This window comes from Diabrotica virgifera, chromosome 10, assembly GCF_917563875.1.
Source record: "Diabrotica virgifera virgifera chromosome 10, PGI_DIABVI_V3a".
NCBI classification, from domain to species: Eukaryota; Metazoa; Arthropoda; class Insecta; order Coleoptera; family Chrysomelidae; genus Diabrotica; species Diabrotica virgifera.
In genome coordinates, this window is record NC_065452.1 from 11,732,362 (window position 1) to 11,756,577 (window position 24,216).

Consider the following 24,216-nt stretch of genomic DNA (forward strand, 5'->3'; position numbering starts at 1 on the left):
AAAAAAAGGCAAATTTAATTACCAAAATACATCAACTGTTTTTAGCAGACTTGACAGAAAAATATTGGATAAAAAAGAAAACTCTAAATATAATAAATTTATATTCAAAAATGACAATATATAATAAACAACTTTATAAATATGACATAAACCCAAATTATAATATTGACTTTAATACTATGGAACAAGTTCAGGTATACTTTTTAAGGGACTATAGCAATTTGTCTCTATCTTTAAGAAAATTAGTGTTTATATCCGACAGTTCACAAATGTTCAAAGACTGTTGTATGGTATATACAGATGCATCAAAAAATATTGAAGGTGTGGGGTGTGCCTATTGGGATAGCAGTAATAAAATTAGCAAAATGTTCAAACTAAATTCTATTATGAGTATATACACAGCTGAGTTAATAGCGATAATGGAAGCACTAAAATATTTATCTAATATAAATCATTCAAAGTTTATAATTTATAGTGACAGTAAAAGTTCTCTAAGTAAAATTAGTGCTATAAATGCTAAATCAAAAGTGAACTACATTGAATTATATATAATAAATAAAATTAAAGAACTTCAGCAACAAGGAAAGTCTGTTAAGTTAACATGGGTTAAAAGCCACTTTGGAATAACTGGAAATGAAATGGTAGATGAATTGGCTAAAAACGCGGTGACAAAAGGAGTATTAACACATTATCTTTGTACGTCTGGAGATATTGAATCAGATTTATTCAAGGAGCTTAAGAAAGAATGGAAAGAAAGGTATATTGATGGATGAGAACATAAATACAGGAAACCACTACAGATCAATCAGAAACTATATCACAAATAAACCTCGGTTTTCTAAAATGGAGTCGACAAAGGATATGACAAGAACCATATGCAGAATGAGATTTAACCACTGTCTTACACCATCATATATATTTAAACTTAATATAGCTGATAGCCCTCAATGTATTTGTGGTCAGTTTGGTAACCTACAACACAAAATTTTGACCTGTTCTCTTATTTCTAATAAAGTTAATATATTTTTAAATTCACTGTATTCTTTGTCTGATGTCCACCATCCCATTAATTTAAATTATTTATTAACATTAGAAAATAATGAGTTGGTATATCGACTATTGTATAAACATATTTTAGATATTAAACTTAAGTTGTAATTGTAAAATATAGTTTAAGTATTTCTTGTAAATTGTTATATATTAAAAGAAAAAAGAAAAGAAAAAAAATATAAATAAAAAAAGAAAAAATAATAAAAATAAAAGAAAAAAAAATAAAAAAAAGAAAAAAAATAAAAAAAAATATATAAAAAAAAATATAAAAAAAAATAATAGAAAAAATATATAATAAAAAAATATATAATAAAAAAAATGAATGACGAACTTGGACAGTCCATAGTAAAAAGCTTTCGAATTAAGTAGAGGGCTAAAGAAGAAAAGAAGAATGTTGCAGTTTTTACTGTGGAACTCTGAGAACATCATTTAGAAAAAAAAATAAAAAAAATATAATATAAAAATTATTAAAAAAAAAATCCAAAAATAATTATTTATTAGTAGAATTGTTTATTAGAGATTAATATTAGTATTAGTTTTAGGATAAGATACGAAAAAATTACTAATAAAATAAAAAATAGTAAAATTGGCGAATGGATTTAGTGTCCGCAGTCATATAAACCCAAATAAACAACAACAACAAATTTTTAAGTCTATTGTCTATATTTAAAAAAAATGCACATTTTTTTATTTACCCCCTATATTTAACTTATATTTTTAGTATTAAATTGCAGTTTAGAAGGTAGCAATACATTTTTTTAATCTAGAAAGAAATATCAAAAATAAAAATATTATTTTAAAAATAAATACTAAAAATCAGTATTTTGAAAATTCTAGAAATATATTAAATAAATCTAAGTATGTTTAATGTCTATAAAAATGTACAAGATGATTAAAGTATACTTACTCCTTCATCACTGCACCACTCTTTGAGAGCTTCCATTTTGTATTCCATCACAATTACCTTAGTTATGATAAGCAAATTAAAAACGAACAAAACGGCCGCTATAACGTAAATGAAAGATGATCTTTTTCTTTGACCTCCGAAAGATTCAAAATCGGAAGTGACTTTCGTTTGGACGGAAAACATTTTAGAAAGATGTGCGTGCGCTATTCACTTTTAACGGAGCTCTGATCTATTCGGTTTGATTGACTTTTAAACACTGACCATCGAATCATGCCGCACTCTTATATAATAATAGAGGGCTGGAAATCTCGAAGTGCACAAAAGAAAGCATGTTGTTTTCCAGGGCATTTTTTCGAACTATTTACGTCCAATCTGATGGATTCACCTATGGAAGTAGACGTATCCTCATTTTTTAACAGCCCTTATCAAATGAGTTTGTTTGCCTACTCCGGAATTCAAATCATCTGAAGTTATGTTAGCTATATCTGTGTATACAAAAGAATGCATAGCTTCCTTAATAAATACAATATATTATGTTCTAACCAACACGGATTTCTGCCTGGAAGATCAACAGAGGGTGCTACTGCTAAATTACTCAGTTTCATTCACAATGCACTGGATCGGGGTGATTTTGTGGGTGCACTTTTCTTTGATCTTTCAAAGGCATTTGATATTATAAACGTAAGAGTTGCTATAGAGAAGTTAAAAAATATTGGTTTTCGGGGTCAGTTCTCATTATGGCTGTCATCATATTTACATTCTAGGAAAATTCTCGTTAAACTTAATGACTGTCGATCATATTATGGTGATGTTGATATTGGGGTTCCTCAGGGTTCAATACTGGGACCTTTAATATTCATATGCTATGTTAATGATATGCCCAAATATGTCAGATCAAATAACATATTTATGTATGCAGATGACACAACTATTGCTACATCTGCTTCAAGTGTTGAGGAATTAACTGTCTTACTAAATGTTATATCAGAAGACTTTACAGGATGGTGTAAAAAGAATGCTTTGGTTGTTAATGCTAAAAAGACCACTAGCATGCAATTCTACTATAGATCTAACTCAAGTCATCAGTTCTCTATCAAAGTAAATGATAGCATGGTTCATTCGACAACTACCACTAAACTTTTGGGTTTGTATCTAGATAGTAATATGAGCTGGGAATCTCAAATTAATCACGTTTGCAAGAAAATAAATAGTAGCTATTACGCAATTTTACAATTAAAAAGTTTTTTTTACAATTGAACAGTTATTGAATATTTATTATGCAATTGTGTATTCTCACTTGGCCTGTAATATAAATCTTTGGGGTAGTGCTGTGAGTGCTACAAGAGTATTTGTCTCTCAGAAAAGGATAATTAGATTAATTTTCAATTTGCCATACAGGTTTTCATGTCGACAATATTTTAAAAAATATAACATTTTAACAGTACCTTCTATTTATATTTTTAAATGTATAATGTATGTAAGGATACAGGATGCTGCAGTTAATACTCAATGGAAAGATCGACGGAAAAAGAGGAATTGGTCGAAAGAAATATTCATGGCTCCGAAACCTTCGTCAATGGACTGGCTTATCAGCAGATCAATTGTTACATGCCGCACAAGATCGAGAACGATATCGGCAAATTGTTATGGAAGCTACCCACGCCTAAAATTTGGGCACGGTACTTAAAGAAGAAGAAGACTGTATGTAAAATCTAATATAACTACGTTTCATTCAAACTCTTATTATCATCAATACCCCACTAGACAAAATGACTTTATAAGACTACCAAAACATAATACTGGACGATACGATAATTCCCAGTATTATATGGGTATAAGACTTTTCAATCATCTTCCCAATGGTATTAGATCTGAAATAAACCCAAATAAATTTCGAGGCAAACTAAAATCGTACCTATTGCAAAATTGTTTCTATAGTGTAAGCGAATATATGGGTGATGTAAATAATTAATTCTATGTACTGTTTGTATTTTATCTTATAATATCCACAAGGAAAAGAAAAAGTTTTCCTGTAGTTGGCTGTATACCATCAATCACAAAATTGGAAAGAAATCCTTTGTAAAAGGTATAAAATTTTTTTATTAAAAATCCCTTAAAAGGGCTACATCACAACATGTTGTGATGTAGCCCTTTTAAGGGGTTTTTAATAAAAAAAATTTATACCTTTTACAAAGGATTTCTTTCCAATTTTATCTTATAATGATTTTTAAGTGATATTTTATATATGCATATATTTGTATTTTATACTGACGTATCCTATATCATGTAAATGATCTTGCAGGACAAATAAAGTATTCTGTTCTATTCTATTCTATTCTATTAATACTTTAAATGATAGAAAATCTCCAGGATACGACTTGATCAGTGGAAAAGTATTGAAACAATCCCCTCCCAAATGCTTAAAACGTTTATATTCAATGCCATACTAAACATAGGTTGCTTTCCCGAGAAATGGAAGGTATCTGAGATGATAATAATTCTAAAACCGGGAAAACCTCAAGAAGAAACTACATCTTACAGCCCAACCAGCTTCTTGCCAATCATGTCTAAAGTATTCGAGAAACTTCTTTTTCCTCCTCTTTAAAAGCAATTCTGCTTGTTCATTGGCGGATTGATACCTCTATGGAAGGTTGTCACTCCATCTTTTGCGCGGTCGGCCGATACTTCTTCTACCAATTGATGATTTGTCTCTTGCTATTTTGACCACACGTGTCTCCCCCATTCTAGTTATGTGGTTATTCCACTTTTTTCTATTTAGTGTCCATTCGTTTATACACTGTACGTTACATTGCCTTCTGATGTCTTCACTCCTCTTTCGAACTGCGTATTTCCTGTAATTCTTCTCAGTACTCTCATCTCTTCCGTTTCTAGTAGTCTTTGTGTTGTGGTCTTGTTTCTAATGCATATGTCATTACTATGTCAGCATTATTTGTCTTACGCTGGTTTTAGAAATTCTTGACTTCATCTCAGTGTTAATATTATGTCGGTTTCGTCATATAGTGTTATTAAGGCATCCTGCCAGTCTATTAGTGCGTTTTGTACTTGATTTCTCACTTCTTTGTCTAGGTCTCCGTAACTTGACAATGTAATTCTAAGGTATTTTACTTCCATTACCTGTTCAATACTGATATCATCAATTTCTATTTTATATCTGAATGGTTCTTTACTGATTACTATTGTTTTAGTTTTCTGTGATGAAATTGTCATAGTGAATTATTTTGCTCTTATGTTAAATCTGTGGACTAATCTTTTCAGACTGTCTTCATCTTGGGCTATAAATATTGTGTCGTCTGCGTAGCAGAGTATTTTTACCTCTTTGTTTCCCATTCTATTACACCAGGGAAATAAGGCCAAAATATACCATGTTCGGGACACTTGAGCAGCCAGGTTGCAAATGGGTTTTTTTGGGTACTATATACCTAATACATTATAAATACAAAAATGCCCGTCACAGTTTGGACGAGAAATTTAGTTATTAACAAATAAGGGTCAAAAATGAGAGATTTTTCGTTTAAATCGCTACAGGTAAAAATAGGGTAATTAAATGTCTTATTTATAATATTTTTCTTTTAGTAGATGAGCCAAGGTTTAAAATAACGTTTTTTGAATTTTGGTCCGGTTATTTGTTGCTTCGGACATTGCAAAATAAAACTAAAATTTCGAAAATAAAAAATTTGCTATAACTTTTGCAAAAATGAATTTAGGACTTTCATATTGCATGAAAAGTTGAGTCAAACAATCCGTACAATGCACAAAAAAATTTAAGACGATGCGTCAATTAGTTTAAATTTTATTCAATTTGTTTTTCCCAAAGAGCTTTTTCTTCGCAATGTTATTGTTGTGAAAATAATAATGATACAGAAATTCTGTAAAAACAGCATGAAAGAAGAATAGTAATGTTTCCAACTTATTTAAAAAAATCATTAAAAAGTGATTTTTATCACTCAGAAAACATTTTACTAAAATAGAGTCATTTTTGTCTTATAAACAATTTGAACAACTTTGTTAATATTTACTGTAGGCTAAAACTACAATGTAATTTGAAAAACTGGTAGTTTTATACGAATTTTTAAAGAAAAACTTTTCGCCTAGGTTAATTACGGCCAAAGTTAGCCACTTTTATTATTTAATTGACGGCTACTTTGTTTATAACAACTAAGCAACTTAACTAAAGCCATTTTGAAGTTGAAGATATATAGGTTATGTGTAAAAGTTTGAGTAAACTTTGAAACTCAACAGAGTGGTTAATAAAGCTTTAAAAATGGCGTCCGAACGGAATTAATTCGTGGTCGGTGGAGAGGAATTACTAAAATACGTGCACTCAAAAAATGAAACTGATTCTGCAAACATATGCTGCGATTAATATCGCTGGAACTTGTTGATGGATTTTGATCATAATTTTTTAATTTGTATGTACTCGTAGGCTTATAGAGTACGTTATGTACAGATAACCCCACCTAACATTACAAAATGTTAGGGGGAACTCCCCTTATCACTCAGGGATATGAAAAATAGATTACGACCGATTCTAAGACCTACCGAATATACATATATAATTTCATAAAAATCGGTCAAGCGGTCTCGGAGGAGTATGAAAACTAACATTGTGACAGGAGAATTTTATAGATGTAAATATATAAATGGCTATTAACAAATTTTATAGATGTAAATATATAAATGGCTATTAACAAATAGGGGTTGATGATAGAAGAGTGAAAATTAAGAGTTGTATGTATTTTTTAATTCTACATCATATAAAATTAAGGTAGATAATTTTGTCAAAAAAAAATAAAAAAAAATGTCATGGGGGCAACCCCCTTATAACTTATGGGTATAAAAAATAGATTAAAACCGCTTCAACGTCCTACAGAATAAACGTGTAAAATTTTATAAAAATGGGCCAAGCCGTTTCGGAGTAGTATGGTAACAAACACTGTTACAGGAGAATTTGATGTATATAGAAGTAACTGCGAATTAAATAATAAAAGTGGCTAACTTTGAACCTAACTAACCTAGGCAAAAAGTTTTTTTTTTCTGAAAATTCGTATAAAAATACCAGCTTTTGAAATCCTAAAGTATATTTACTCTATAGTTAATATTAACAAAGTTATTCAAATTGTTTAGAAGCCAAAAATGACTCTATTTTACTAAACTTTTTTCGGAGTGATAAAAACGACTTTTTAATGATTTTTTACTTTATGATGATTACTTTATGATTACATTAAAATGATTACTTTAAAAGATATATGATACTGAATGATTACTTTAAAAATATAACTATAATTCTTGCATGTGATTTCCACAGAATTGCTATGTCATTATTATTTTCTGAACAATAACATTGCGAAAAAAAGCTCTTGGCGATAAACAAATTGAATAAAATTTAAACTAATTGACGAATCGTCTTAAAAATTTTTGTGCATTATACGGAATGTTTGTCTCAACTTTTCGTGCAGTATAAAGCCATTGTCGCAAAAGTTATAGCACATTTTTTATTTTTGTAATTTTTGTCTTATTTTCCACTTTCTGAAACAAAAAAAGATCGGACCAAAATTCAAAAAGTGCCATTTTAAACCTTGGCTCATCTACAAAAAGAAGAATATTATAAATAAGATATTTAATTACCCTATTTTTACCTGTAGCGATTTAAACGAAAAAACTGCCATTTTTGACCCTTATTTGTTAATAACTAAGTTTCTCGTCCGAACTGTGACGGGCATTTTTGTATTTATAATGTATTAGGTATGTAGTACTAGTACCCAAAAAATCCACTTGCAACCTGGCTGCTCAAGTGTCCCGACAAAAACCTTATTTCTCTGGACTATATATCCTCTTCCTTTGTTGACGTTTTGATGATTTCACCCATGATCAAATTGAAGAGCATAGGACTCAATGAGTCGCCCTATCTTATTCCGCTGTCTATATCTATAGCTTCTGTAAGTTGTCCATCTATTCTGACTTCCATTTTGTTGTTTTGGTAGATGTTTTCAATAGTTTTTATGATATCTAGGGGGACTTTTCTATTATACAGAAGATGGATTACATCTTTGAGTCTTATGCCCGATTTCACCAACGATACCTAAACAGTTGCCTTATTAAGTAATTCCTATCGATAGGAACTTCGTAAGTCAATACTTAGAATAGAAACAATCGCATTTCACAACTAAAAGAACTGCTTATCTAGGAAATGCTTTCCTAGGTATTACCTAGGGTACGTTTGAACTATTTTTGATAAATAAAAAGAAGAATAAGATGGCATTTCCTTACTTTTTCGATTATTTGTCATTATTGTTTGTTTGCCAATTTGGTTTTATTCAGTCTTGTACTATTATAGTTATTTTATTTAGTAGTTAGTTATTTGTGCATTAAGTTTGTATATAATAAATATTAGTCTTGTATGTTATTTGTATATGCACAGTGAAATTGAGGAAAAGAAAAGAGTTGTAAATTTCACATATGACGAAAAATTGAAGTTAGTTGAATTGTCATTAATGAAATAATTTTAAAATAAATAATATGTTGAAAATTGCTTTTTTCTACGAGCGTGCAAAAATGTCTACTTTCGCGCACGCATTTTAGTTTAGAAAGTTTCACTTTTCCGCACGCGTGTTACTTTTCCGCACGCGGTTTTTACTTTTCCGCACGCGTGTTAATTTAGATATGTTAATATGGCTTTAAGTTATTATAATACATGCAATAGACTAATATTTAGATATTATTTACTAATTTATTTCAAATATATCTTATTGTGGTTCTGTTTTAATGAAATTAACGCGATAATTCGATGAAATAAAATTATTTTGACATAATATTCGAAAGTCAAATCGGTAGACAATAACAGTCATTTTGAATCATCGTTATGGAAACCAAGATCGTCGTCATGCTAACTAATTATATTGAAAGTTTGGTTTTGACAACCTTGTCAAAGAATTAATTTGATTATGTATTTTCATATTAATTAAATTAATTGATTAAAATTTGGTAATTTTTTAAAGACTCGTAGAAAAAATATTGTTCCTAACTCTTGCAGAAAGTCTCTTTTCCGCACTCGACTGCTTGCCGAACTCCCGCTTCGCGTCGTTCGGCAAACTGCAGTCGCGTGCGGAAAAGAATGACTTTCTGCACTTGTTACGAAAATAACTATTTATTATTAATTTTTTAATGACACACTTTTAGTTATATCATGAATGGGTTTTTGAAACACAACACTAGTTTGTTAGGTAGTAGGTAGACTACATAATTTTGTCAATAGACCTGTAAAAAGCTCCAAAGGATTTTCTATATTTTCCAACACATATTATATTAATAATATAAAAGAAAATACAAAATTACTATACAAAGTTAATATACCTAATATTACAGAATAACAGAATTACAGAAAAATTAAAGTAAGAAGCAAATTATTGACAAACGTCACAAGTACATTAGTCAAAATTGTAAAAATATAACCTGACTGTCAACGATAAGTAATACCTAAAGTTTAGGGAGATCGAAATCCGTATCCTAACGTAAGGGTTTTAGGCAATTAAGCGGTTTAGGCAATTCTTGTCGTATGGTGAAATCCGTTTTAGAGTTAGGAAGTACCTAAACCCACTTAGGTAATTCTTAAATATTTAGGTATCGTTGGTGAAATCGGGCATTACTCTGTCAAATGTTTTCTTCAAGTCAATCGGACTTACAAATGCTGGCCTATTATACTCTAGTGATTTCTCAGTAATTTGCTTTATGACGAATATTGCATCTCTACACGATCTTCCAGTACAAAAACCCTGTTGTTAATCTGCTAAACTCATCTTCTGATTCATTAGGTCTTGTAAAATTTTAGTTGTAAGTTTTAGGGTAGTATTTAACAAGTTGATCCCTGTGTAGTTCTATGGCTGTTTTTTTATCTCCTTTTCTGAATAGTAGAATTAGTTCGCTCGTTCTCCATTCTTCCGGTATTTTATTGTGTTTTATGATTTTGTTAATTATTAATGTTATTAATTGTTCTGTCATTGCTGCTCCACAATATTTCAGTAATTCGTTTGGTATTCCATCCTTACCTGCAGCTTTTCTGTTCTTCAGCTTTTCAAGTGTTTTCCGAACTTCCTTTGTACTTATATGTATTAACATCTTCATTTGTGGTAATTTCTGGTGTTCCGGTTCTAACATCATTTGAAGAGTATAGGGGGAAAACAAGGAATGTCACATTTTATACATATTGAGATAAACACCAATAAAGGTTTAATTCTTATGTTATCTAAAAACTACTTAGGAGATTCTTAGCAGAATTCTAGCAATTATTGGTCTCTAATCTTAATATAATATTAATCTATATTAATTTATTAAAAATAAAATAAAAATTCCATTTTTAATTCAGTTGCAATGCGAAGGCAAAACAATCTTATTTTTCACTTAAAATACGGAGAGCAGTCCAGCCCTCTGAATCGACGATTTTCGACTCTTGTTGGAGTCTCATCCGAGAGAACGTAGGCCTGCTTCTCCATACTTTAAGCGATCAACACCGAGAGTGAGTTGATCCCCCACACCGCAACTAACGTGAACGGACTAGGTGACTAGCGTCATCTGGCAATTGAAAGATGAAGTAGTTTTCAATCCTAATAACAATATTATTAATATTTAAAAATATTAAAACATTACTAAGAGATTTTTAAACTGAAAACTTATTGGTCCATTTTCTTGGTAACACCCCCATGGCTTTAAAATTTGCAAGCCAGATGTATGCTGAAGCAAAGAAGACAAGAGGAAATTCAAAAAACTTACAATTCACTACCCCGTCTGTTCAGCTGGTAAATTCCAACAGAAAATGGAGCTAAGTTACTCAAAGAAGTAAAGACCAATATAAAAATAAAATAAAAATTCCATTTTTTATTCAGTTGCAATGCGAAGGCAAAACAATCTTATTTTTCACTTAAAATACGGAGAGCAGTCCAGCCCTCTGAATCGACGATTTTCGACTCTTGTTGGAGTCTCATCAGAGAGTATGTAGGCCTGCTTCTCCATACTTTAAGCGATGTGGGGGATGAACTCTCCACCGTCAGTTGCGGTGTGGGGGATGAACTCTCGGTGTTGATCGCTTAAAGTATGGAGAAGCAGGCCTACGTTCTCTCCGATGAGACTCCAAAAAAAGTCGAAAATCGTCGATTCAGAGGGCTGGACTGCTCTCCGTATTTTAAGTGAAAAATAAGATTGCTTTGCCTTCGCATTGCAACTGAATAAAAAATGGAATTTTTATTTTATTTTTATATTGGTCGTTACTTCTTTGAGTAACTTAGGTCCATTTTCTGTTGGAATTTACCAGATGAACAGACGGGGTCGTGAATTGTAACTTTTTGAATTCCCTCTTGTCTTCTTCGCTTCAGCATCCATCTGCGTTTCAAATTTTAGAAGCCATGGAGGTGTTACCAAGAAAATGGACCAATAAGTTTTCAATTTAAAAATCTTTTAGTAATGTTTTAATATTTTTAAATATTAATAATATTGTTATTAGGATTGAAAACTAAGTACTTCATCTATTAATTTATTAATTTAATAATGCACCAAAAAACTGCTAACATTCCTTATTTTTTACAGTGGCGTGCGGACAACCCTGGTCCTTCGCCTGGATACGAATTCTTAAAAAATTTATATAGACTGATCTTTCTCTTTATTGTTCTGAATCGAAAGTCTAGTCGATAGTACTCAGTTTTTGCTACCACATGGCGAGAAATGCCAAAATTCATGAAAAAGTGACATTCCTTGTTTTTCCCCTGTACTCTTCATTTGTTCTTCCTCTGCATAGATCTTTTTTAGATAATCAATCAATGTATCCTATTCTATGTGTTTTGGTTCTATTAGTATCCCAGAAACTACTAGTAGTCAAAAGACTCGAACCCTGGATCAAAAATCTAATTCCAGAGCACCGGTTTGGATTTCAGTCTCTTCACTCAACAATTCAACAAGTTCACAGAGTGGTAAAACATATAAATGCCGATTTTGGGGCCAAGCGGTTCAGCAGCGTTTCTAGAAGTTAGGCAGGCATTTTACAAGGTATAGCATGAAGTTCTCCTATACAAGCTAAAAAGGACAGATTTTTTCTTGTGTGTGGTTACTAAATCCACCATCGGGCGTCTTCCCAGGTGGCGGATAGAGGAATGCCTATCAGATAAGGGTGGTCCCGAGAAAATGAAATACTCGGGGTGGACAAAAACTAGCACATGAAAATGGGAAGCAACATTTTCATTGTTAAGGTGGAGAAGAAAGTTTCGGAACGGTTTAATAGGAACACTTTTAGGCGACAATTACCATATTAGGTTGATACGACTAAGATACTGCGATGGGGAAGGCAACGGGAAAAGACCCAAATATAGTCCCTAGTAAAGTTATCATGTCATCGATTAGTGAAACGAGTAATATTACTGATCATGGGCAGCAGAACTCAATATCCGGCAGAGGAAGAAATACACAATTTAACCACAAGGTTTCCCAGGTCCCAGGTAGATAGCCAGAGAAATCTCTGTGAGCAAAACATCATCAGACATAAGATGCAAATGAAGAATCCGTACAGAATAGTAACCTGGAATGTAACAACTTTATATGGAGCCGGTAAGCTGAGAAATCTATCTGAAATTGATAAATTAAATATTACTAGCATGGGAGTGAGTGAAACAAGATAACCAAACACAGGTAATTTGATAGCAAACGGATACGCCGTTTATTTTTCTGGAAACCAAAACCACATCAAAACGAAATATCAATAATTGAAGACACACGTGCATGAAGGGTCTATGTGACAATTTTTTCAAAATATGTTTTTTATGTTAAAAGTAAGTTGTTGGAACCTATAAATCTTTCAAACAAGTCAAACAGATATGTCGCCGAACGGTTCTTATTTAGAGACCTAAAACAAATAAGAGTACTGGATATTATGGAGGAAAAAGCCAGAACAAAATTTGCTGAGCTAGAAGACCACCCAAACCGGATCCTGCAAGAGATATTAAGGTATGATGTGTACCATAGATGGAAACACAGGAGACCCAAACAGCAAATATTAGTTAATATATAATAAAGGCTAGGTAATCGTAGCTCTATCAAAAGAAAACAACTTGCTCACCTTTGGCATCTCATTATATTTATTAATGTTGATTTTTATACGTTTCAGACATCCCTCAAAAAAAAATATACAAAAACTTCAAAACGGCTTCAGCCACTAAACAAATCAATAAAATATTAATAATAGGCGAAAGCCACAAAAAAATATTAGTAACAAAACCCAAAAAACGGACATGAGGGGCCCACATCCTCGAGCGCCGAGTCACCGAACTGGACATAGCCCAGAGCGGGGACTCGGCGCCCGAGCAAGCAAAACAGATCGAAGATAAGTCACTAGAGATAGCGGGAATAGAGCGCCTCACGCTGGCCTGCATTGATCGGGGTAGGATTTCATATGGGAGTCCGTGTACCCAAGACTCCCATATGATAAGAACTTTGCTTGCTGATTGAGAGCCCCTATAGCGCATCAGAGTGCTATTGGGGGGTAAGTGGATGGTCTGGAGCATTGAAGCGGGGTGGAGTGATTCCTGCTTACGGGAGTTAATCCTCCTCGCCCCAATGAATTGTATCACCCAAATGTCATTCTCCAGGGGTGAGCAAGTCTCTCAGGCTGGGTTAAATCACTATGCTTGCTTGCTTAAGTAAATTTTTGCGGCACGTAATATTCATAACAGCTCTTTTGTAGCTGGAATATTGTGTGCGCTACTCATTTTTACGGCGTTTAGCGGTTTTTTATTCTTGTCGAGGTTTTACTGTATTATATTTAACTTATATTTTTAATATTAAATCGCAGTTTTAAAGGTAGCACTAAATATTTTTAATCTAGAGCAAAATATCAAAAATAAAAATGTTATTTTAAAAATAAATACTGAAAATCAGTATTTTCAGAATTCTAGAAATATCTGATAAGTTCAAGGTTCATAAAAATATATATACAAGATATATTTATATACAAGAGGGGTAAAAAATACTCACTTCTTCATCCTCAAACCCAATCAAATCCTTCATCAGATTATCATCGAACAGTTTCACGCTATAAAGGGTTTGTTTGAGAGTTTCCACTTCGTTTTCCAACACTTTTACCTTAGTTATGATAAGAAAGTTAAAAACGAACAAAACGACCACTAGCACGTACAAAAAGGAGACGGCAAAAATGGAAAATAAGCTTTTCCTTTGACCGCCGAAAGATCCATAATCGGAAATGACTCTCGCTTTATCAATTAACATTTTAGAAAGAGGTGCGTGCGCTATTCACATTAAACGGAACTCTGATCTTTTCGGTTTGATTCACTTTTAAACACTGACCATCGTATCATGCCGCAGTCTTATTTAATAATAGAGGACTGGAAATCTCTCAGTGACTGCATAATCTGACGGAATTAGAAAAACACTGTGGGTGCATGTGTACATTCTTTTATTAATTACTTAAATGTTGCGCTTGTGATGTGATGGACGCTTAAGCTCTTAAGCCGGTGCTTTCTTTTGGAGCTTTGCCCTCAGCCTCAGATACAATACTCATAGTTATTTATTTTTTTTTAACAATTTATACTATTCTCACTTTATTTAGTATTGGGCGAGAAATCACTGCCAATTAATTATTACTATTAGTTAGATGTACCTGTTTCCTTTTTCTAAGCGTTTAGTTTGTAGTTGTTAGTTAATTTATTACGACTAGTCCAGGGTAATAAGGTTTTTTTCATGACACTTCAACAACCAGGGTAGGTACTCAAGCGTTTTTTCGACAGGTAATACATACCTATAAGACCAAATTGTACCTATTTCCTGCGTAGAATCTGGCGGCCATTTTTATTTATAAACAATTTAGTGTCAAAAAACGGCCTTATTCCCGTTTTTCAACTTAATGGATTTCTTAGTACTGGAACTTATGGTTTTCTTAGTACAAAAATCTTCGAGAGAATGGAAAAAGCTTTAAAATGGCGTACTACGAAGTTTAATATACTCATTTATTGTTAATATAATTGGGAAAAAAGGTCGAAATTTCAAAAAAATTAATTTCGCAATAACTATTGTAAAAATAAGTGTACAGCTTTAAAATATTTGTCAAATGAGGGATCTTTAGTGCTTAATATGTGACAAAAATTTCAAAGCGATTCATTCAATTGTTTAAATTTTATTCAAATTGTTTATCCCAGAGAGCTTTTTTGCAATAACATAAGTCAGAAAAAAATAATGTTAGAACCATTCTACAGGTTTCAAATGAGATAAATTTTCAAATTGGTTTATAAAATGTGAATAGAAAATGCATTTATTAGTAATAAATAATTATGCAAAAGTAAGGTAAAATTATCCTTATAAACTTTTTATTTTTTTATATAATAAATTATTGCAATTTTTCATCAATTACTATATACATAACCTTACTTAGTAGTTGTGCACCTAAAACACGGTAAAAAATAGATTTTTTTGAAAAAAGTTTTTCAAAAAGTTTATAAGGAATCATTTACGATACTTTTGCATAATTATTTATTACTAATAGTCATTAGTCATTCACTGTCATGAAATTATTATTACGTCTAAAATTTTAAAAGTTCTTAAATTGTAAATTGCAAGTAAATGTTAAAATCAATATCAAATTATTGTAGAAAGTGAAATTGTAGATAAAATATATTTTGGCATTATTCAAGCTGTCAGGCTTTCAGTACTTCATTTTCCAGTTTTTCATTCAGGGATTATTAAAATTGATGATGATTAATTTTATGAAATAATGAAGATAATCAAATTAAAAAAAGTGTGTAGTGTTGTAATGAGATTTTAAAGAAGTTAAATAAACGACAGATTTTTATTCAATTTATTTTATAAATTTTACATTATTTTTAAATAATTACAGAGCCCAAACTCTTAAGTAGACAACTTTAAGGTGCGAATCGTCGGAATGCAAATTCCAAGTTGATTTCCAATCAAATTATGTTGGCGATAAAATTTTGTATGCACCACGTCAGTAAAGACTCTTTACTGACTTGGTACATAAATAACTATTATTGCAAAAAAAAATTAAAAACACAAAGAGAAATAAAAGTAAACAATTTTTTAACCTGAAAACTGAACTCTGAAATGGTACAAAAGGCATTTACTATCTACTAAATATTTTTCAAATGCAACTGAGGCAGTAAAGTAATACGCCAATATATAACTTCGTTGGATGCTTCACCTTCATAAATATTTTTTACTGCAGTTAAGTATTTAAAGTCTTAACAATAGCATAGGTGAATACCAGTGTGGCTTTAGAAAAGGAAGGAGTACTATAGACAACATCTTTACTTTAAGAGAAATACAAGCTGAGAGCTATGAATATAATAAACCAACAATGGCACTCTTCTTAGATTTTAAGCAAGCTTTTGATATAATAAAAAGAAAAGAAATATATAAAGCGTTAAAAAATCTAAAAGTTTCACCAAAAATAATAAGAATGATAAAACTTAACTTACGAAAACAGAAAATAGAGTAAAAGTAAATAACAAACTCACAGAAAATTTCGAAGTGAAAGAAGGAGTACGACAGGGGGATCCGTTGTCATCACTGTTATTTAATGTGGTATTGGAAATGATAATAAAAGAGGCTAATATTAGCAGACCAGGACATATATATCATAAAAAACATCAATGTTTGGCATTCGCGGATGATGTAGTAATTCTATCCAGAAGCAAGGAACAATTAAAAGAGGTAGTAGAACGACTAGAAAAGGCAGCTCGAGAAAAAGGACTTTATATAAATGAAACAAAAACTAAGTACATGGAATGAACCGACAAAAAATTTGAACAAGGGCAATATTTAATGATAACAACGAATCAAGGAACAATATATACATTTGAAAAGGTAGAGAGATTGAATATTTAGGGACCTTATTTTCTAGTAGACCAAATATCCGGGAAGAAATACACAAAAGACTAATGTCAGGGAATCGTTGCATGTATGCACTCAATAGAATACTCAGAAGCAAAAATATATCCAAAGCAGCTAAATTAAGAACGTATAAAACTGTGATACGACCAATAGTTACCTATGCCTCAGAAACCTGGACTATGACAAAAACCGAGCAATCAATGTTACAAGTATGGGAAAGAAAAATACTTAGAAGGATATTTGGGGGAAAAATAATCAACAATCAGTGGACACGAAGAACAAACAAGGAGTTAGAAGAATTGTATAAGGTGCCTAATATAATTGCAGTTGTAAAATCACAAAGACTTAGATGGTTAGGACATGTCCAAAGAATGGCCCAAGTTAGAATGCCTAAAATCATGTTAAGCGCTACAATAGGTGGTAAAAAGAGAAAAGGAAGACCTAGAACCAGATGCAGCCATGAAGTTAATGATGACCTGAGGTATCTCAATGCAACTAATTGGAAAGAAAAAGCGAAGAACAAGCAAGAATGGAGGAAGATTGTAAACCAAGCCATAAGCCTGCTTGGCTCGAAGTGCTAATGTATAGATATATAAGTATTTAAATCCTTCAGGCTTTTTTACAGTAAAATCCAATTTGTTCCGTACTTGACCTCCTACTTTGCTGGGAATGTTGTTAACAACTCTGTACTTTGCACAACATATTGCGAATCATCATCTAAATCTAAAATTAGTTCTTTAATGGCTTCGAAATTTGCTGCGTAGAATATTGCGGCCTTAAATGTGCCCCTCCTGGTAATAACAGGTTCTATAGGTAAAATAACTCCTGGTAATCTCTCCTTATACATCTGCACTCTAGAGGTGCTTTTAGAAACATTTTTTCTACATTTGAAATTAATTTATTTACTAAAGGATATTCATTCCTGAAGGTTTCTGCGACTCGGTTTATTCCATGTAAAAGACAAGTCATATATACCATATTCGGGTAAAAGATTTTTAAGTTTTTGCATACTTTTACCATATACGGCGCTGCATCACTCAAAAACACTAAAAACTTCTCATCTGGGACTGAATTTGGTAAGGAAAAGCTCGATAGAGACTGCTGAATAAATCGGGTTACGGTCACATTATTTTGTCTAACTGCTTGGATGCTGCAGTTAATACTCAACGGAAAAATCGACGGAAAAAGAGGAATTGGTCGGAAGAAATATTCATGGCTCCGAAACCTTCGTCAATGGACTGTCTTATCAGCAGATCAATTTGTTACATGCCGCACAAGATCGAGAACGATATCGGCAAATTGTTATGGAAGCTACCCATGCCTAAAATTTGAACACGGTACTTAAAGAAGAAGACGAACTGCTTAGAAGCTACTAAACATGGGTTTTGGTGCTTTATCTTCTTGCAAAGATCCAATCATAAGATGTGCGATACAACTGCCGCAATCATCTGTGGTTTCATCAACAACAATGTCTAATTTCATTCAAAACCGTTTCATATACTGAATGGACATTTTTCTTTCTAAGCATGGCTGCGTTAGGAATGCTTTGTTTACAATATTTTTGCAAGAATCCTCTAAACTGAGAATTTTGCAATTTTTTTAAAGGTATGTTCGCTGCGATCAAAGTCTTGAATAATATAATAATACACCAGGGAACTAAGGCAAAAATATACCATGTCCGGGACACTTGAGCAGCCAGGTTGCAAATCGGTTTTTTGGGTACTATATACCTAATACATCATAAATACAAAAATGCCCGTCACAGTTTGGACGAGAAATTTGGATATTAACAAATAAGAGTCAAAAAGGAGAGTTTTTTCATTTAAATCGCTACAGGTAAAAATAGGGTAACTAAATGTCTTATGAGCCAAGGTTTAAAATAGCGTTTTTTGAATTTTGGTCCGATTATCTTTTGCTTCGGATATTGCAAAATAAAACTAAAATTTCGAAAATAAAAAATTTGCTATAACTTTTGCAAAAATGAATTTAGGACTTCCATATTGCACGAAAAGTTGAGACAAATAGTCCATACAATGCTCAAAAAATTTTAAGACGATGTGTCAATTAGTTTAAATTTTATTCAAGTTGTTTATCCCCAAGAGCTTTTTTTCGCAATATTATTGTTCAGAAAATAATAATGACACAGCAATTCTGTGAAAACAACATCAAAGAAGAATAGTCATATTTTCAACGCATTTAAAAAAATCATTAAAAAGTCATTTTAATCACTCAGAAAACATTTTACTAAAATAGAGTCATTTTAGTCATTAGAAAAACTTTTCGCCTAGATTAATTACGGTCACAGTTAGCCACTTTTTTGAAGTTATACTTCTTTACGCGCGATATGAGGGTGAATTTTTATATGTTAAAACCTACGATCCCGGCGCATGCGCATTATAACTTTGTTCTGATTGGATGTTCAAATGACATGTCAAAAATTATCCAATATGGCAGCTGTAGCGCAGTTGTGGTTTGGACGGTTGACGGTTTGGTTATGTATGGTTGTTGCGTTTTAAAATTTGTGGGAAGAGAAGCAACAAAGGTTAGTTAATAGTTATACTGCCTTTTTAAATAGTTTTCATATTATATTTTTGAAGTTATACTTCAAAATGTTTTAATTTATGTATGTATCAGTCCAGAAAAGGTGTGGAAAGAATATATTAGTGTTTTTAAATATATTTTTCTACAAACGTGTTAAAAATGCAATTTTTAGGACTCCATAGGAGCGTTGAAAATGCTACTTTAAGGCAATAGTGCTTTAAAATTTTTAAGGCACTACAGTTAAAAGTGAATTGTCAAATTGTGAAACGTCAAAATATTTATATTTCATTTATTAACATTAATATTAATAATACAACTTGCGCAATTTGAAAAAGGTGGTTTAAAAGGTTTTTTATTATAATTTTGTGTCTTTGGATTTGTCTTCCTTAGGCGTAAAATAATAAAACATCTATTTTTATATTTCACTTGTCACCGTGATGTATAATTATGTATATCTGAAAGGTAACTAGCATGCGGCTTGATGGCCTTGTTGGTAGAGCATTGGACCCGAGATAAAAAAATCGCGAGATTGCGTGTTCAAATCCCGGACGATTCATATTTTTTCTTTTTTTTTTAATATTTGGCATTGTTAAGTTTTGGTTCATTTTTGGTAATTATTGTTAATTTTTTGTATTGTAACTGTTAAGTAGGTATATTTATTTCGTTGAAATTATAATATAATAGAAGTATAACTTCTTACGTGCGTACAAAGTACACACACATTCTTTTTTTATTTAAATGACGGCTACTTTGTTTGTAACAATTAAGCAACCTAACTAGAGCCATTTTGAAGTTGAAGATACATAAATTATGTGTAAAAGTTTGAGTAAACTTTGAACCTCAACAGAGTGGTTAATAAAGCTTTAAAAATGGCGTCCGAACGGAATTAATTCGTGGTCGGTGGAGGGTAATTACTAAAATACGTGCACTCAAAAAATGAAACTGATTCTGCAAACATATGCTGCGATTAATATCGCTGGAACTTGTTGATGGATTTTGATAATAATTTTTTTAATTTGTATGTACTCGTAGTCTTATAGAGTACATTATGTACACACAACCCCACCTAACATTACAACATGTTAAGGGGAACTCCCCTTATCACTCAGGGATACGAAAAATAGATTACGACCGATTCTAAGACCTACCGAATATACATATATAATTTCATAAAAAAGAATGTGTGAGTACTTTGTACGCACTTAAGAAGTTATACTTCTATTATATTTTATAATTTCAACCAAATAAATATACTTAACAGTTACAATACCAAAAATTAACAATAATTACCAAAAATTAACGAAAACTTAACAATACCAAAAAAAATGAATATGAATATGAATCATCCGGGATTCGAACCCGCGATCTCTCGATCTCTGGTCCAATGCTATACCAAGCTATGAAGCCCCGTGCTATTGACGTGTCGGATTTAATTACAAATCTCGGTGACAAATAGATCAAAGTGAAGTATAAAAATAGATATTTTATTATCTTACGCTCGCGGAAGACAAATCTAAAGACACAAAAATTATAATAAATAATACATTTACTAAGAACAGTATCTTCTTCTTCTTTAAGTACCGTGCCCAAATTTTTAGGCGTGGGTAGCTTCCATAACAATTTGCCGATATCGTTCTCGATCTTGTGCGGCATGTAACAATTGATCTGCTGATAAGCCAGTCCATTGACGAAGGTTTCGGAGCCATGAATATTTTTTTCGACTAATTCCTCTTTTTCCGTCGATCTTTCCATTGAGTATTAACTGCAGCATCCTGTATCTGCTACCTCTCATTATATGCCCCAGATATTCAAGTTTTCCCTTTTTTATCATCTTCATTAAGTCACCTTCGCCTTGACCTACTCTGTTTAAGACTTCTCTGTTAGAAATGCGTTGAACCCAAGATATTCTGAGCATTCTACGATATGACCACATCCCAAAGGCTTCTAATTTGTTCATCATGTTAACCTTCATGATCCAGGTTTCACATCCATATAGTAATACAGGATACACATAACATTTTAGGAACTTGATTCTTAGTTGTAAGTTCAGCTGAGAGTTGCTCTGAATAGATCTAAGTTTCATAAATGCTCCTCTTGCAATTTCTATACGAGTTTTAATTTCTTCATCCGGATTTAGTGTCTCGTTTATCCAACATCCTAGGTATTTAAAATGGTTAACTTTTGTTATTGATTCATCACTGACAATTAGTTGCATAGGGCCGACGTCTTGTTTACTAACCACAAGTAACTTTGTCTTTGTTGCATTTATATTAAGTCCGTTATTGGAGCATTCTCTAGTGACTCGATCTATAAGGAATTGAAGATCTTCGATGTTTTCAGCCATGATCGCGGCGTCAACATCATATCTGATGTTGTTAATAGTTTCACCCCCGATTCGAACTCCACATTGTCCTTCCAAGGCTTCATTAAAAATTATTTCTGAGTATACGTTAAACAAAGTTGGGGATAACACACAACCCTGTCTGACACCTCTTTGAATGCAAATTTTGTATGTTTCTTTGCCGTCTACCAGAATAGAACACTATACTAAGAACATTTACTAAGAATCTATAAAGCAGCAATTAGACCTATATTGACATACACGGCGGATACAAGACCTGACACATCTCAAACGAGACGACTACTAGAAACAACAGAGATGAAAATACTCCGACGAATATCAGGGAAAAGTCTGTTGGATAGGGAGAGAAACGAAAACATAAGAAGATCATGCAATGTAGAAGACATAAATGGATAGGTGACAAAACGAAAACAGGTGTGGAACGAACACATTAGTAGAATGGCAGAGGATAGGATATTACGAATAGCACGAGATAAGTCACCAAATGGACGAAGAAGTATTGGCAGACCAAGAAAAAGATGGTGCGATAACTTAAACAGTTTAGGAGGCTAATATTGAAGAAGAAACGGGCTTTAAAGCCTACATAAAAGAAGGAAGAAGAAGGTGAAGATTAATAACACTAATATATTCTTTTGATGACTTATTTGCGCTGATACATACATAATTTGAAAGATTAGTAACGCGTCTGTCCCTGTCCCTGTCCCTGACCCTGGTTGTCTGCGCATGCGCCGGGGAATTATAAAATTTCACCCCCGATCGTAAAGAAGTATCACTGCAAAAAATAAAATAAATAAAAGCTTCCATTGGGGTTCAAACCCGCTTATCAGAGCAGTTAGTATTGAAATTCATTCACCTTAAACTTTTACCCACGGAGACCATGTGTCATCATGTGCGAAGATCAACTAATTAAACGGATTAAACTTTTGACGGTTCTGAATTTAACTAAATTATTTTGACTTTGAATTGAAATTATTTAGAATTGAAAGAAATATTAGAATACAACAAAACATAGAGTAAGAAAACAATATATTAGGTGAATATTGATAGAAATTTTGATGGTATTCATATTATGTAAATCAAAGCATTACATACTATTTTAGTAGGTTCTTTTTAAATTTTCCAAATAGGTAGCTCCTACCTATGAAATTTTTTATTAAGATACTGAAACATTTACAATTATTACGTACCTGTCGCTTTTAAAAACTATTTAAAAAGTCAGTACAATATTATAAACTTGCATTTTTCTCTGCCATCACAACAATAAAAACTAATATACACAACATTAATTTGTTTATCCAAAATCTCCATATTGAACAATTATTGACAGATGATTTTAACACCCAATCAGATCCCGTATAACGTTTATACTATACTGTCTGTGTGCGCATGCGCGCAGAATTATGAAATTTTACTCTCAATCGCGTCTAAAGAAGTATAACTTCAAAAATCGGTCAAGCGATCTCGGAGGAGTATGGAAACTAACACTGACAGGAGAATTTTATAGTAGGGTGGTTCGAAAAAAACTTTTTTTCTTATTTCAGATCGCTAGAGTGCGCAAAAGTTGCCATTGGTATAGACTTGAAAAAAACACTAATTATTATTTTTTTATTAATTTGTCTTCCAGTCGCGCAATGCCATCGAAGTTAGCAAAAATTGTGAAAAACCTTAATTTTTCATATATTTTTTTAACAGGCCAGATGGTTTTAATTGCGTTTCTATACCATGAATTAACTACTAAAAGTCTGTAAAATCAATATAAATGCACTTATTATACATTTGTTTCATATCTTCCGGTCGCGCAACATATTACAAAATGAGTAAAATTAGTAGTTTTTGCAAAATTTCAAAGTTGGACTGTTTGGTACGATTTAATCAAACGATTTTAGAGATGGTATAGTTTAATTTAATTGCAATAATATATTTAAAATCCAAGCATATAAGATAAATTTTAATATTCAAGTGCAATTCGTCAAAAACAGCAGCAAAGCGCGAGCTGCCACAAATAAAGATACATGTGGGAATACCTCTACAATGGAGTATTTTTCTTCTCCATTACAATGAACTGCCATTCCACCAACTTTTCCAAAACTTGGATGAAAATACAACAGGCCCAATAGGATATTCCGGACCAATTGGAAAGGCCCAACCTGATTGTGAAAGACTACCATTTATTGATTTTAATCCTATTGATTGTGAGATTCCAAAAGTTGACAAAGGTATTCTTAGCAAGCACCAATAATTGTACTTGCTTGAGATGTCAGAAGTCATCAAGTCAGGACATTGACTTTGTAGTGGGTACGTGATCCTATCCCATCGTCACATTCAAGATGGCTTACTACTGCAAACCGAGTTTTGCGTTTCTACATCAGTGTGTCCAACCCTTCTGAAAATCTGAGAGAGATTGTCACATTCATTCTCAAATGTTATAATATGCCTATGTGGT

At 32.1% G+C, this 24,216-nt stretch overlaps 1 protein-coding gene across 3 annotated transcripts in view; it reads right to left on the reverse strand.

Moving 5' to 3' along the window:
• Positions 1-24,216, reverse strand: part of LOC126878529 (protein eiger) — a 148,646-nt gene that overhangs the window by 122,165 nt on the left and 2,265 nt on the right. Inside the window, exon 1 of one of the 3 annotated variants that reach the window (XM_050641285.1) lies at positions 13,985-14,330. The exons of 1 other annotated variant lie outside the window; for it this stretch is intronic. In XM_050641285.1, the coding sequence (XP_050497242.1) occupies positions 13,985-14,236 (252 nt within the window). In that variant the 5' untranslated portion in view covers positions 14,237-14,330. Of the gene's footprint in view, positions 1-1,957; positions 2,140-13,984; positions 14,331-24,216 lie in introns of those variants that run through there. One more of the 3 variants, XM_050641287.1, reaches the window with a different exon arrangement.